The sequence below is a fragment of the Oncorhynchus masou genome, unplaced genomic scaffold, assembly GCF_036934945.1.
Source record: "Oncorhynchus masou masou isolate Uvic2021 unplaced genomic scaffold, UVic_Omas_1.1 unplaced_scaffold_1582, whole genome shotgun sequence".
NCBI classification, from domain to species: domain Eukaryota; kingdom Metazoa; phylum Chordata; class Actinopteri; order Salmoniformes; family Salmonidae; genus Oncorhynchus; species Oncorhynchus masou.
In genome coordinates, this window is record NW_027005892.1 from 40248 (window position 1) to 56466 (window position 16219).

Consider the following 16219-nt stretch of genomic DNA (forward strand, 5'->3'; position numbering starts at 1 on the left):
TGCAGGTTGTCCTGGAGGAGCCCCTGAGAAGAACCAAGGGATGCGGGTTGTCCTGGAGGAGCCCCTGAGAAGAACCAAGGGATGCGGGTTGTCCTGGGGGAGCCCCTGAGAGGAACCAAGGGATGTGGGTTGTCCTGGGGGAGCCCCTGAGAAGAACCAAGGGATGTGGGTTGTCCTGGAGGAGCCCCTGAGAGGAACCAAGGGATGCGGGTTGTCCTGGACGTGACACAGTGACTCCGTGGCCACAACATCACATGCAATAACTTTTTTACTTTGCACAAGCTGGGACAGGAGCTCCTCAAGAGGAAGCTGCCAATGGTAGGAACAGAGCTCCCACCTCAGCTGCTGAATGCACGGAAGAGGCCTATCAATCCCTTTAAGTTTGTGTTCACGGCCGACACGTCCCTAGTGTCCTACGTGTCAAAGAAAGGCACAAATGTGGTACTCATGAGTACGCTGCACAGGGATGGGAGAATATGTGACCAGGAACATCATAAACCAGAAATGATAATGGATTACAACGCTACAAGGAGGGGTGGATAAGACAAGCTGGTGACTGGCTACAGCTGCAGCAGAAGAACCCCCTGCTGGCCACTTGTGATATTCTTTTAACATCTTGGACGTACAACACGTTTGTCAACTGGATGGCGTTGAACCCAGACTGGAACAGAGGGAAGCTCCAGAGGAGACGGCTCTTTCTCGAGGAGCTGGGCAAGGCACTGGTAAGACCCCAAATCAAGAGGAGACGGCTCTTTCTCGAGGAGCTGGGCAAGGCACTGGTAAGACCCCAAATCAAGAGGAGACGGCTCTTTCTCGAGGAGCTGGGCAAGGCACTGGTAAGACCCCAAATCCAGAGGAGACGGCTCTTTCTCGAGGAGCTGGGCAAGGCACTGGTAAGACCCCAAATCCAGAGGAGACGGCTCTTTCTCGAAGAGCTGGGCAAGGCACTGGTAAGACCCCAAATCAAGAGGAGACGGCTCTTTCTCGAGGAGCTGGGCAAGGTACTGGTAAGACCCCAAATCCAGAGGAGACGGCTCTTTCTCGAGGAGCTGGGCAAGGCACTGGTAAGACCCCAAATCAAGAGGAGACGGCTCTTTCTCGAGGAGCTGGGCAAGGCACTGGTAAGACCCCAAATCAAGAGAAGACGGCTCTTTCTCGAGGAGCTGGGCAAGGCACTGGTAAGACCCCAAATCCAGAGGAGACGGCTCTTTCTCGAGGAGCTGGGCAAGGCACTGGTAAGACCCCAAATCCAGAGGAGACGGCTCTTTCTCGAAGAGCTGGGCAAGGCACTGGTTAGATCCCAAATCAAGAGGAGACGGCTCTTTCTCGAGGAGCTGGGAAAGGCACTGGTAAGACCCCAAATCCAGAGGAGACGGCTCTTTCTCGAGGAGCTGGGCAAGGCATTGGTAAGACCCCAAATCAAGAGGAGACGGCTCTTTCTCGAGGAGCTGGGCAAGGCACTGGTAAGACCCCAAATCAAGAGGAGACGGCTCTTTCTCGAGGAGCTGGGCAAGGCACTGGTAAGACCCCAAATCAAGAGGAGACGGCTCTTTCTCGAGGAGCTGGGCAAGGCACTGGTAAGACCCCAAATCAAGAGGAGACGGCTCTTTCTCGAGGAGCTGGGCAAGGCACTGGTAAGACCCCAAATCCAGAGGAGACGGCTCTTTCTCGAGGAGCTGGGCAAGGCACTGGTAAGACCCCAAATCAAGAGGAGACGGCTCTTTCTCGAGGAGCTGGGCAAGGCACTGGTAAGACCCCAAATCCAGAGGAGACGGCTCTTTATCGAGGAGCTGGGCAAGGCACTGGTAAGACCCCAAATCCAGAGGAGACAACATATCCCAAGGACCCCAGTTTCTGCAGCCATCATGAGGAGGATTCAGGAAGAGGATGCTGGTGCCCCATCTGCCCGACCCACAGAACCAACAACTCCAGTACCGGAAGTAAGTGTGAGTGTTGTTGCATGTGTGTGTGTCTGACTCTCCTACATTGGCCTGCTGTAAATAAATATGTGAGTGAGATGTTAGTCAAATTCCTGAACTGATCATTCTAGATTGCAGCCGGTAGCAACAAGAAGAAGCACTGCGATGTGTGTGGACAAGAAGGACAGGAAGACACAGTACATATGAATCAAGTGCAAGGAATACATTTGCAAAACACACAGTAATCCTCTGTCCCTCATGTGGTGTGCAGACCGGCCTTCATTTGTGTTCAATGGGGCTCATTTATCATTTCCATAAAATACTGTAGGAAAATTTGTCCTTCCAATGTGTTCAGTTCAAAGCAATAAACATCAATTGTGATGAAAACATTGTTTCATTTATATTTGTTCAAGATAAACATGATGTATTCCACCCATGTCTTGATTATAATTGATTTTTGTTTATATAAATCTCATTTTTGTATAGATAAATGACAAATATTTTTATTTTACCTGTATTTAACTAGGCAAGTCAGTTAAGAACAAAATCTTATTTTCAATGACAGCCTAGGAACAGTGGGTTAACTGCCTGTTCAGGGGCAGAACGACAGATTTGTACCTTGTCAGCTCAGGGGTTTGCACTTGCAGCCTTCCAGTTACTAGTCCAACGCTCTAACCACTAGGCTACCCATGTATGCTGTCTATATTGCTTGTAATTGATATTAGTCAACATCTAAGTATTAAGTATGAAGTATTTTTTGCATAAATTGTTATGGCTGTAGTGTTTTAAAAACACAAAATGTTGTGTGTCCATCAGACCTGTGAACATTGTGTGAATAGCATGAACACCACACAAGGGTTAAAAACACGGACAAATTGGCCCTAGATTCTACTAATATGATAGAGAACGTTGGGATGGTGTAGTGCTGCTTCTTCACTACTGTCATCACTAGTGTCCACATGTTGTATGAGAGAACAGAAGGAATGCTATGCTAGACATAGTGCTGCTTATTCACTACTGTCATCACTAGTGTCCACATGTTGTATGAGAGAACAGAAGGAATGCTATGCTAGACATAGTGCTGCTTCTTCACTACTGTCATCACTAGTGTCCACATGTTGTATGAGAGAACAGAAGGAATGCTATGCTAGACATAGTGCTGCTTCTTCACTACTGTCATCACTAGTGTCCACATGTTGTATGAGAGAACAGAAGGAATGCTATGCTAGACATAGTGCTGCTTCTTCACTACTGTCATCACCAGTGTCCCCATGTTGTATCAGAGGACAGAAGGAATGCTGTGCTAGACATAGTGCTGCTTCTTCACTACTATCATCACTAGTGTCCACATGTTGTATGAGAGAACAGAAGGAATGCTATGCTAGACATAGTGCTGCTTCTTCACTACTGTCATCACCAGTGTCCCCATGTTGTATCAGAGGACAGAAGGAATGCTGTGCTAGACATAGTGCTGCTTCTTCACTACTATCATCACTAGTGTCCACATGTTGTATGAGAGAACAGAAGGAATGCTATGCTATACATAGTGCTGCTTCTTCACTACTATCATCACTAGTGTCCACATGTTGTATGAGAGAACAGAAGGAATGCTATGCTAGACATAGTGCTGCTTCTTCACTACTGTCATCACTAGTGTCCACATGTTGTATGAGAGAACAGAAGGAATGCTATGCTAGACATAGTGCTGCTTCTTCACTACTGTCATCACTAGTGTCCACATGTTGTATGAGAGAACAGAAGGAATGCTATGCTATACATAGTGCTGCTTCTTCACTACTGTCATCACTAGTGTCCACATGGTGTATGAGAGAACAGAAGGAATGCTATGCTATACATAGTGCTGCTTCTTCACTACTGTCATCACTAGTGTCCACATGTTGTATGAGAGAACAGAAGGAATGCTATGCTAGACATAGTGCTACTACTTCACTAAACACTATTTCCTGTTGTTTTGTTGTTTGTTGTCCCAAAGACCGATGAACGAGCCCCATACAGGGTTGACTCTGAAATGTGCCAAATGTGGTGTGGTGTCCACCACTGCTCTCTCTGCAACTACAGCCAGTAATGCCATGTAAGTTCTCTCTTACAGTACATCGATGCCTGGCACTGGGATTTCATGAGATTAACTGTGTGTGTGTGTGTGTGTGTGTGTGTGTGTGTGTGTGTGTGTGTGTGTGTGTGTGTGTGTGTGTGTGTGTGTGTGTGTGTGTGTGTGTGTGTGTGTGTGTGTGTGTGTGTGTGTGTGTGTGTGTGTGTGTGTGTGTGTGTGTGTGTGTGTGTGTGTGTGTATGACTGGTCTGATGGTCTGTGTGTCTGGACCAAGACCTTGGAAGATCTACAGAGAATAAACAGGATGGAAAATGTGTCCTTGCATAGATAGCTAATGTTAGACCTGTAGTAGAGGACTGGGCAGTCAGACAGGAATGATAGACCTGTAGTAGAGTACTGGGTAGTCAGACAGTAATGATAGACCTGTAGTAGAGTACTGGGTAGTCAGACAGTAATATTAGACCTATAGCAGAGGACTGGGCAGTCAGACAGTAATATTAGACCTATAGTAGAGGACTGGGCAGTCAGACAGTAATGTCTTGCATGTCAGAGAGACAACAGAACACTATCTGGTAAGATACTATGTGTCCTTACACAGTAGATGATGGTTCTGGTGCTTCTGTATTTGTAGACTGAACTGCTGGCTTTGTGAGTCATTAGTCTGGCCAGGCAGTAATGTATTCTATCTACAAGAAAGACCACTGTAGTAGTCTGGCCAGGCAGTAATGTCTTCTATCTACAAGAAAGACCACTGTAGTAGTCTGGCCAGGCATTAATGTCTTCTATCTACAAGAAAGACCACTGTAGTAGTCTGGCCAGGCAGTAATGTCTTATGTGATCTGATGTGTGCCAGGTTAACCTCTATCCCCTGTCTCCCCCTGTTTCCCCTCTCCCACCCTCTCCTTCCCTTTCCCCTCTCCCGCCCACTCTCTCCCCTCCCTTCTCCCGCCCCCTCTCTCCCATCCCCCTCTATCCTTTCCTCCTCTCTCCCTCCCGCTGTCAGGGCCTCTCTGTGGAGTTCCTGTGTGGTTCTGCCTCTGCTGGCTCTGACCTGGATGTCTGCGGTGCTGGCCATGACAGACAAGCGCTCCATCCTATTTCAGATCCTCTTCTCTGTCTTCGACTCGTTGCAGGGCTTTGTCATCGTCATGGTGCACTGTATCCTGAGGAAAGAGGTAAGGAAGAGAGAGGGAAGAGGGAGAGAGGAGGGAGAGGGAGGTATATTGAGGAAGTGAGGGAAGGAGAGGGGAGAGGAGGGAGAAGGAGGTATTGGGGAAGGAGAGGGAGAGGGGAGAGGGGAGAGAGGAGGGAGAGGGAGGTATTGGGGAAGTGTGGGAAGGAGAGGGAGAGTGGGAGAGGGGAGAGGGAAGTATTGGGGAAGTGAGGAAAGGTGGGGGGGAGAGGAGGTAGAGGGAGAAAGAGGTCTTGGGGAAGTGAGGGAAGGACAAGGGGAGGTATGTATGGGTTGGGGATAATGGGTTACTCTTTCAGTAGGATTCTGTTCATAGTGCACAACATATCAAAATTACCCCCCAAAATAATTTCAGGATATAAAAATGAATGTTTCTTATTGGACCAATTCAGATAGAATCACCCCATTTTACACTTGGTGCCAAATGAACATGGCCCTGTGTCACAACGTTTTGTTGACCCTTAAACATGTTTAATCCCTCTTATCTCTTGTGGCCACACACACACACACACACACACACACACACACACACACACACACACACACACACACACACACACACACACACACACACACACACACACACACACACACACACACACGTTTCCCATTTGGCCCTAACTACAGTATTTATTAGGAGATTATTAGGAGATTAGTGATCTGGCCCAGATTAATTCCAGATGTTTTGTTTACAGTGGGTTGCTAAAGTATTCACCCCCTTTGGCATTTTTCCTATTTTGTTGCCTTACAACCTGGAATTAAAATAGATGTTGGGGGGGTTGTGTTATTTTATTTACACAACATGCCTACCACTTTGATGATGCAAAATAAGTTTTATTGTGAAACAAACAAGAAATAAGACAAATAAAATAGAACATTTGAGTGTGCATAACTATTCACCCACCCACCCCCCAAAGTCAACACTTTGTAGAGCTTTTGCAGCAATTATATCTGCAAGTCTCTTGGGGTATGTCTCTATACACATCTAGCCACTGGGATTTTTGCCCATTCTTCAAGGGAATACTGCTCCAGCTCTTTCAAGTTGGATGGGTTCCGCTGGTGTACAACAATCTTTAAGTTATACCACAGATTCTCAATTGGATTGAGGTCTGGGCTTTGACTAGGCCATTCCAAGACATTTAAATGTTTCCCCACTCGAGTGTTGCTTTAGCTGTATGCTTAGAGTCATTGTCCTGCTGGAAGGTGAACCTCCGTCCCAGTCTCAAATCTCTGGAAGGCTGAAGCAAGAATTTCCCTGTATTTAGAGCCACCCATCATTCCTTCAATTCTGACCAGTTTTCCAGTCCCTGCCAATTAAAAACATCCCCACAGCATGTTGCTGCCACCACCATGCTTCACTGTGTGGATGGGGTTCTCAGGATGATGAGAGGTGTTGGGTTTGTGCCAGACATAGTGTTTTCCTTGATGGTCAAAAAGCTAAATTTTAATCTCATCTGACCAGAATACCTTCTTCCATATATTTGGGGAGTCTCCCACATGCCTTTTGGTGAACACCAAACATGTTTGCTTATTTTTTTCTTTAAGCAATGGCTTTTTCTGGCCACTCTTCCGTAAAGCCCAGCTCTGTGGAGTGTACAGCTTAAAGTGGTTTTATGGACAGATACTCCAATCTCCTCTGTGGAGCTTTGCAGCTCCTTCAGGGTTATCTTTGGTCTCTTTGTTGCCTCTGATTAATGCCCTCCTTGCCTGGTCCGTGAGTTTTGGTGGGCGGCCCTCTCTTGGCAGGTTTGTTGTGGTGCCATATTCTTTCAATTTTTTAATAATGGATTTAATGGTGCTCCGTGGGATGTTTGAAGTTTGGGATATTATTTTATAACCCAACCATGATCTGTACTTCTCCAAAACTTTGTCCCTGACCTGTTTGGAGAGCTCCTTGATCTTCATGGTTCCACTTGCTTGGTGGTGCCCCTTGCTTAGTGGTGTTGCAGACTCTGGGGCCTTTAGAACAGGGATAATGTGACAGATCATATGATGTGGTTTCACACATCATGGTTTCACCAGATCTTATATAGGGGCTTCAGAGCAAAGGGGGTGAATACATATGCACGCACCATTTAAAAAAAAATTCATTTCAATTCACCAATTTGCACTGTTTTGTGTATGTCCATTACATGAAATCCAAATAAAAATACAGTTAAATTACAGGTTGTAATGCAACAAAGTAGGAAAAACACCAACTGGGATGAATACTTTTGCAAGGCACTGTACATCACTTTCCTGCTAACCTGCCCCCCTGTAATCTGTAGCTGTCATCACTGTTAGCAAGGTCAAGAGGTTACAGCAGAAACAATAGAGGATGTTTTCAGAAACTAAAATACACATGATATATAATATTATACTTATGTCAAGCGCTCTAATACATCACTTTCCTATTAACCTGCCCCTCCCCTTTGAATGTAGCTGTAATCACTGTGAGCAAGGTCAAGAGGTTACTGCAGGAACAATAGAAGATGTTTTTACTCTCTAGTGTCATGGCCATAGCCTGTCAGAAACTAAAATACACATTATATATCATAGAATACTAAATGTCAAGTGTCTAATACTACGTCTATGGTGCTTCGCTTTCCCCAGGTCCAAGATGCTTTCAGATGTCGTCTCAGAAACTGTCAGGACCCCAGAAACTGTCAGGACCCCCTCAACGCTGACAACACTGGCACTTTCCCCAACGGTCATGCTCAGATTATGGTACGATAACACCAGTACTGTATAACCCTCAACCCAGTGGTGGCTGGTCTGCATTTTCAATGGGGAGGACGGGCTCGGGGTAATGGCTGGAACAGAAATAAATGGAATGGTCTCAAACACATCAAACACCTGGTGTCCATGTGTTCGATACCAATCCAGTTAATTCATTCCATCCATTATATGTACCGTCCTCCCTCACCAGCCTCCTCTGTGCTCAACCAAAGCCTATACCTGCTTTTATATTTGAAACAAAGGAGCACATCCACATGATCACGAGTAAAATATGAATTGATGTCAATGAGACTAAGTCTGAAATGGCACCCTATTCCCTATATAGTGCACTATTTTTGACCAGGGCCGATAGGGAATAGGGTGCCATTTGGAACCCAAACCAAGTGAAAATTCCACTTAAATGTAGGTTAGGATTTGCTTCTAGCAGCTGATTCACACTATAGGGTTGAACTGAACCGTACTGTGCTGGCTCTGGCTAGGAGACATTCTTTTCACATTGTCCTTTCCAGTATGTTTCCAGCAACTGTGGTGGATGCCTAACCAGGCCAGTGCAGTACGGCTCGGCAGGGATCGCCTTGGCTCAGCTCAGTGTGAAAAGGGTATAGTATTACAAACCCTCAAGACAAGCCTTCATAGCAGGGTTGGGATCCATTCCATTTCAATTCAGTCAATGAAGGAAGTCAACTGAAATACCAAATCTGCTGGTTGGGCTGGATGAGGCATTGTTACCCGTCCTTTTACTGTAGCTGCTTGAGTTCCACTGTAATTACACTCAGTGTAGACCAGCACGTGGCCCTGGCCCCTGGAACAGATCACACACACACACACTTTAATAAATGAGATCCGTTTTCCAACTTCCTGGATTCATTTTGATTAAACTCATTTGTCACTTTCGTCAAGCTTCAATTTTCATCATTTTACCAAGCCCCCTCTCCATTGTCACACACACGCACGCATGCACACACACACACACACACACACACACACACACACACACACACACACACACACACACACACACACACACACACACACACACACACACACACACACACACACACACACACACACAGTAATAAAGCACAAGTTGTTTGAATGACCTTTGTAACGCCACACCAAATCTCTTGATCCAGCAGAACGCCAACTGCCAACGACCTTCGCTCATCATAACTATCGTCTGATCTACCCAGCATTGTATTCTAATATCCTCCTACACAGATTGAATTAATTTCCACTGTTGTAGAATGGTGTGTTGGCTGTCAGAGTGCCCCCGGTTCAATAGAATCATTTGCAGAGAACAAACAGTGATTCGTTCCCAATCGCTGTTTTAGTGCTACAAATTCCCTGTTATATGCAGGCGTGTTGCTATATAGTTGGGAACGGAGCAGGGAGAATAGGACCATTAAGTTGACAGTAACTGACCCAAACAGGGAAAGGAAATAGATAGATGCAATGAAACTCCTCTATAAAGATGACATGTTTAATCAGATGTCAAAAGAGCTTGTTATTGGGATTGTTCTATTGACTTAATTCATCTCATCACTGCATGTGGCTGGAGTTGTTCTAGGTTTCTTTTTTTCATAGTGTACCAATCATCTCTGATCTCAAACCATGCTACAATATTAAAGTTAGAAGAGATGCTGTGTTTATATGAGGGTGACCAAGGCAAGACAGAGTCAAAATGAATACAGTGAGCAACATAAGCATATGGTCATAGTATGTGTATCCTTTCACAAAACCATTTCTAATAGACACAAAATAAAGTTCAGGAAGTCTAAATCCCAAATAGAATCCCAATGAAAAATAGTCCGAAAGTCAATGAAAAAGTCTAAATAAGAAATCCCCCTTCAAAATGCAAAAATACAAGTCATTCAAATAAAAATATAATCAGCAGGACAGATCTCACCGGATGGTTGAGGGAGTGGGAAATCTGGCCCTGGGTAGATTTCCTCACAACAGCTCAGCTCATCTTACAAATATGAGTAAAAATCAACAATAACAAACTAAAGGAATTCCCTGGAATGGATAGATCTAGGTTGCTTAAAAGCACAGGCGGCCGGTGGCTCCTTAATTGAGGATGGGCTATTAGTAATGGATGGAACGGAATTTATGGATTGGTATCCAACACATCAAACACATGGATTCCTTGTGTTTGATGCCATTCCATTTAATCCATTCCAGCTATTACTATAAGCTGGCCTCCACTCAGCAGCCTCCTGTGCTTAAAACGTTTTCCACACAAATAGAACCTCAGCCAGTTACACACCAAACATTTCCCCAAACTGATACTTTTTTCTTAAAGAGACAAGCCCTATTAAAGGGATAGTCCACCAAAATGTGCAAATAAGGCAGAAAGAACTGGCAGATGCATAACATAACAGATACATAACATAACAGATACATAACAGATACATACCATAACAGATACATAACATAACAGATACATAACATAACATAACAGATACACAACATAACAGATACTTAACAGATACATAACATAACAGATACATAACAGATACATAACAGATACGTAACAGATACATAACAGATACATAACATAACAGATACATAACATATCATAACAGATACACAACATAACAGATACTTAACAGATACATAACATAACAGATACATAACAGATACATAACAGATACATAACATAACAGATACATAACATAACAGATACATAACAGATACATAACATAACAGATACATAACATAACAGATACATAACATAACAGATACATAACAGATACATAACATAACAGATACATAACATAACAGATACATAACATAACAGATACACAACATAACAGATACATAACAGATACATAACATAACAGATACATAACAAATACATAACATAACAGATACACAACATAACAGATACATAACATCTATGTCTACATCTATGTCTACATCTATGTCTACATCTATGTCTACATCTATGTCTACATCTATGTCTACATCTATGTCTACATCTATGTCTACATCTATGTCTACATCTATGTCTACATCTATGTCTACATCTATGTCTACATCTATGTCTACATCTATGTCTACATCTATGTCTACATCTATGTCTACATCTATGTCTACATCTATGTCTACATCTATGTCTACATCTATGTCTACATCTATGTCTACATCTATGTCTACATCTATGTCTACATCTATGTCTACATCTATGTCTACATCTATGTCTACATCTATGTCTACATCTATGTCTACATCTATGTCTACATCTATGTCTACATCTATGTCTACATCTATGTCTACATCTATGTCTACATCTATGTCTACATCTATGTCTACATCTATGTCTACATCTATGTCTACATCTATGTCTACATCTATGTCTACATCTATGTCTACATCTATGTCTACATCTATGTCTACATCTATGTCTACATCTATGTCTACATCTATGTCTACATCTATGTCTACATCTATGTCTACATCTATGTCTACATCTATGTCTACATCTATGTCTACATCTATGTCTACATCTATGTCTACATCTATGTCTACATCTATGTCTACATCTATGTCTACATCTATGTCTACATCTATGTCTACATCTATTTCTACATCTATGTCTACATCTATGTCTACATCTATGTCTACATCTATGTCTACATCTATGTCTACATCTATGTCTACATCTATGTCTACATCTATGTCTACATCTATGTCTACATCTATTTCTACATCTATGTCTACATCTATGTCTGACCGTATTTTCACCACTGTTGTCTTTTCTCTCCCAACAGACGGACTTTGAGAAAGACGTTGACATCGCCTGTCGATCAGGTAACAAACAGACAGGTGTCACGTTCAATTAATGAGCTCCTGATTACATTGCCTATTGAAATTAAAGCAGCCCACTATCCAACAACATCAAATAACTTCCCAGGTTGTGTAACAGCCCACTATCCAACAACATCAAATAACTTCCCAGGTTGTGTAACAGCCCACTATCCAACAACATCAAATAACTTCCCAGGTTGTGTAACAGCCCACTATCCAACAACATCAAATAACTTCCCAGGTTGTGTAACAGCCCACTATCCAACAACATCAAACAACTTCCCAGCTTGTGTAACAGCCCACTATCCAACAACATCAAATAACTTCCCAGGTTGTGTAACAGCCCACTATCCAACAACATCAAACAACTTCCCAGGTTGTGTAACAGCCCACTATCCAACAACATCAAATAACTTCCCAGGTTGTGTAACAGCCCACTATCCAACAACATCAAATAACTTCCCAGGTTGTGTAACAGCCCACTATCCACATTGGACGCCTGCTGGCTTAATTATCAAAACAGACCCATTTGATGTGAGAACAGGCTGGCATCCCAAATGGAACCCTATTCCCTATATAGTTCACTACTTTACCCATGGGCCCTAGTCACAGGTCACACTATAAAGGGAATAGGGGTGCCATTTGGGACACAGTGGAGGAGTGATAAGGGGAGGCTTCAGTGAAAAAAGAGAATTTGTTAGGCGTCAGAAAGCCGGCTAGCTTTCTGTGTGGGATGAAAAGCATTGTTTGATTTCAAAGAGAAGGGTAAGATAGAGTGGGAGAGTCGTGAATTTGAATAATAATGACAGCGCTTATCATTTTAAACATCCCTTTGTACTTGTTGTTCATTAACAAAATGGCCGATGGGAAAGCATTGCACTGTAGCCCTGGTTTCATTGGTTTTGTTGATGACTCATGTTTAACGTATTGTGTTTTTAAGAGTGTGTAAGGTGTCCAATCACAAACACATATTTTGACCAATAGGTAAATGTTCATTGTGTAAATACTCCTCTAACAAAACCAATGGTTCTAACCCCAGGTCTCTATCATAATCTGTTCAAAATTGATTGGAGTTTTTACCCTTGTAGGATGGTGAAGATTTGGGTGACTAAATCAATGGAGGCCTGAGAAAAAAAAGTGGTCTAACATGTGGAAAATAGCTTTGTGTCAAACAGGCTGGATGCTGTGAGAGAATTAAGGCTAACTGACAGTCAGCTGTGACAGAGCCTGGACTCGAACCCAGAATCTCTGGTGGCACAGCTAGCACTGTGAAGTTGTGCCTTAGACCACTGTGCCACTCAGAAGGCCTGACTGCAACATTCCAACAGTGTAATTAATATATTTGATATATGCTATCACAAAAATATACATTTGGGTAACATTAGAATACAATTTGTGTTTTCTATTTGAAATAACACAATGGCGTTTTCATTAGTTGAAGTTACTGTAGGCTAAATGTAAAATATATATATCTATTTAATTGTTCAATCAATTCTATTTGTGGAGTACCTTTGTAACAACTGTGAAACAGAATGAATATTTCATTTGAACATGATAACAGCCTCATCAATTTAAAGCCTTGATGAAAACATCAGTAGCCTCAACATCATTTTAAGGCCTTGATGAAAACATCAGCAGCCTCAACATCATTTTAAGGCCTTGATGAAAACATCAGTAGCCTCATCAATTTAAAGCCTTGATGAAAACATCAGTAGCCTCAACATCATTTTAAAGCCTTGATGAAAACATCAGTAGCCTCAACATCATTTTAAAGCCTTGATGAAAACATCAGTAGCCTCAACATCATTTTAAGGCCTTGATGAAAACATCAGTAGCCTCAACATCATTTTAAAGCCTTGATGAAAACATCAGTAGCCTCAACATCATTTTAAGGCCTTGATGAAAACATCAGTAGCCTCAACATCATTTTAAGGCCTTGATGAAAACATCAGTAGCCTCAACATCATTTTAAGGCCTTGATAAATCGTGAAATTCGGCACAAAAGCAGTAAAGGCATTATAATGAATATAAGTTTAAAAAAATAATCAAATTATTGTCAGCTCGTTCTTGTGTACATCTTCACGCAACGGCATCAGTTGGATTTAATTTAGCTGTTATTCCTTGTCCTGACAATAAACACAATTTGAGTACCTTTCACTTGCTTGACACACTTTGACATGCCTTTGTTTGGTTGTAGTTGGTAATAGTCTCTGGATTTCTCTTTATTGAGTCCAATTGTCTTGTCATTCTTCCACACCATTGTACCACAACACCACGGCTGTGCCAGTGCCTTATATAGGGAGCTCTTGACTCACTTTTTTTTTTTTTTTTCATGGTGCCGGCCAGACTTGTTTTCTTTTCAAGCTTGTAGTTCACCAATGACAGTGAAGTGAAGACATTTTCCATGGTGACATTGCTCCCCTTGCCAACCTAGGGTTTATTTTTTAACATCTAATTGACTAGGCAAGTCAGTTAAGAATTTTTTTAAATTTACAACTACAGCCTAGGAACAGTGGATTAACTGCCTTGCTCAGGAGCAGAATGACAGAGTTTTACCTTGTCAGCTCGAGGATTTGATGTAGCAACTTTTTGGTTCCTGGCCCAATGCTCTAACCACTAGGCTACCTGCCGCCCAGAAGGTTCCACAAGCCTCATCACCACATTCTCTGACACTTGCGCCTGCTGCCCGATGTGGATATTTTCCCAGATATTGAAAGCCATTCAGCATTTACACTACCGTTCAAAAGTTTGGGGTCACTTAGAAATGTCATTGTTTTTGAAAGAAAAGCTATTTTTTTTGTCCATTAAAATAACATCATATTGATCAGAAATACAGTGTAGACATTGTTATTGTTGTAAATGACTATTGTAGCTGGAAACAGCTGATTTTTAATAGAATATCTACATAGGCATACAGAGGCCCATTATCAGCAACCATCAGTCCTGTGTTTCAATGGCACGTTGTGTTAACTAATCCAAGTTTATCCTTTTAAAAGGCTAATTGATTATTAGAAAACCCTTTTGCATGTATGTTAGCACAGCTGAAAACTGTTGTCCTGATTAAAGAATCAATAAAACTGTCCTTTTTTAGACTAGTTGAGTATCCGGAGCATCAGCATTTGTGGGTTCGATTACAGGCTCAAAATGGCCAGAAACAAATACTTTTCTTCTGAAACTCGTCAGTCTATTGTTGTACTATTTAATGAGGCTGCCAGTTGAGGACTTGTGAGGCGTCTGTTTCTCAAACTAGACACTAATGTACTTGTCCTCAAAAAAATTGCTTTTCTTTCAAGAACAAGGACATTTCTAAGTGACCCCAAACTTTTGAACCGTAGTGTATAATTACGCATGCTCTCCCTGTGTAGCCTGCTCTAATTACGCATGCTCTCCCTGTGTAGTCTACTCTAATTACACATGCTCTCCCTGTGTAGCCTGCTCTAATTACGCATGCTCTCCCTGTGTAGCCTACTATAATTACGCATGCTCTCCCTGTGTAGCCTACTCTAATTACACATGCTCTCCCTGTGTAGCCTACTCTAATTACGCATGCTCTCCCTGTGTAGCCTACTCTAATTACGCATGCTCTCCCTGTGTAGCCTACTCTAATTACGCATGCTCTCCCTGTGTAGCCTGCTCTAATTACACATGCTCTCCCTGTGTAGCCTACTCTAATTACGCATGCTCTCCCTGTGTAGCCTACTCTAATTACGCATGCTCTCCCTGTGTAGCCTACTCTAATTACGCATGCTCTCCCTGTGTAGCCTACTCTAATTACGCATGCTCTCCCTGTGTAGCCTACTCTAATTACGCATGCTCTCCCTGTGTAGCCTACTCTAATTACGCATGCTCTCCCTGTGTAGCCTACTCTAATTACGCATTCTCTCCCTGTGTAGCCTACTCTAATTACACATGCGCTCCCTGTGTAGCCTACTCTAATTACGCATGCTCTCCCTGTGTAGCCTACTCTAATTACGCATGCTCTCCCTGTGTAGCCTACTCTAATTACGCATGCTCTCCCTGTGTAGCCTACTCTAATTACGCATGCTCTCCCTGTGTAGCCTACTCTAATTACGCATGCTCTCCCTGTGTAGCCTACTCTAATTACACATGCTCTCCCTGTGTAGCCTACTCTAATTACGCATGATCTCCCTGTGTAGCCTACTCTAATTACACATGCTCTCCCTGTGTAGCCTACTAATTACACATGCTCTCCCTGTGTAGCCTACTCTAATTACACATGCTCTCCCTGTGTAGCCTACTCTAATTACGCATGCTCTCCCTGTGTAGCCTACTCTAATTACGCATGCTCTCCCTGTGTAGCCTACTCTAATTACGCATGCTCTCCCTGTGTAGCCTACTCTAATTACGCATGCTCTCCCTGTGTAGCCTACTCTAATCACGCATGCTCTCCCTGTGTAGCCTACTCTAAGTCGTCCAGAGTAGACTGATAAGACTGCTTTAATTTGGTGAACTGATAGAGGGAACATACCATTTTCAGATTAGGCCTATA

The 16219-nt window shown here is 42.8% G+C and overlaps 1 protein-coding gene across 1 annotated transcript in view; it reads left to right on the top strand.

Annotated features, from left to right (window-relative positions):
• Positions 1 to 16219, top strand: part of LOC135531407 (adhesion G protein-coupled receptor B3-like) — a 59243-nt gene that overhangs the window by 19531 nt on the left and 23493 nt on the right. Inside the window, exons 5-9 of the mRNA XM_064959445.1 lie at positions 3913 to 4011; positions 4993 to 5164; positions 7774 to 7887; positions 8409 to 8498; positions 11673 to 11712. Of these exons, the coding sequence (XP_064815517.1) occupies positions 3913 to 4011; positions 4993 to 5164; positions 7774 to 7887; positions 8409 to 8498; positions 11673 to 11712 (515 nt within the window). The remainder of the gene's footprint in view (positions 1 to 3912; positions 4012 to 4992; positions 5165 to 7773; positions 7888 to 8408; positions 8499 to 11672; positions 11713 to 16219) is intronic.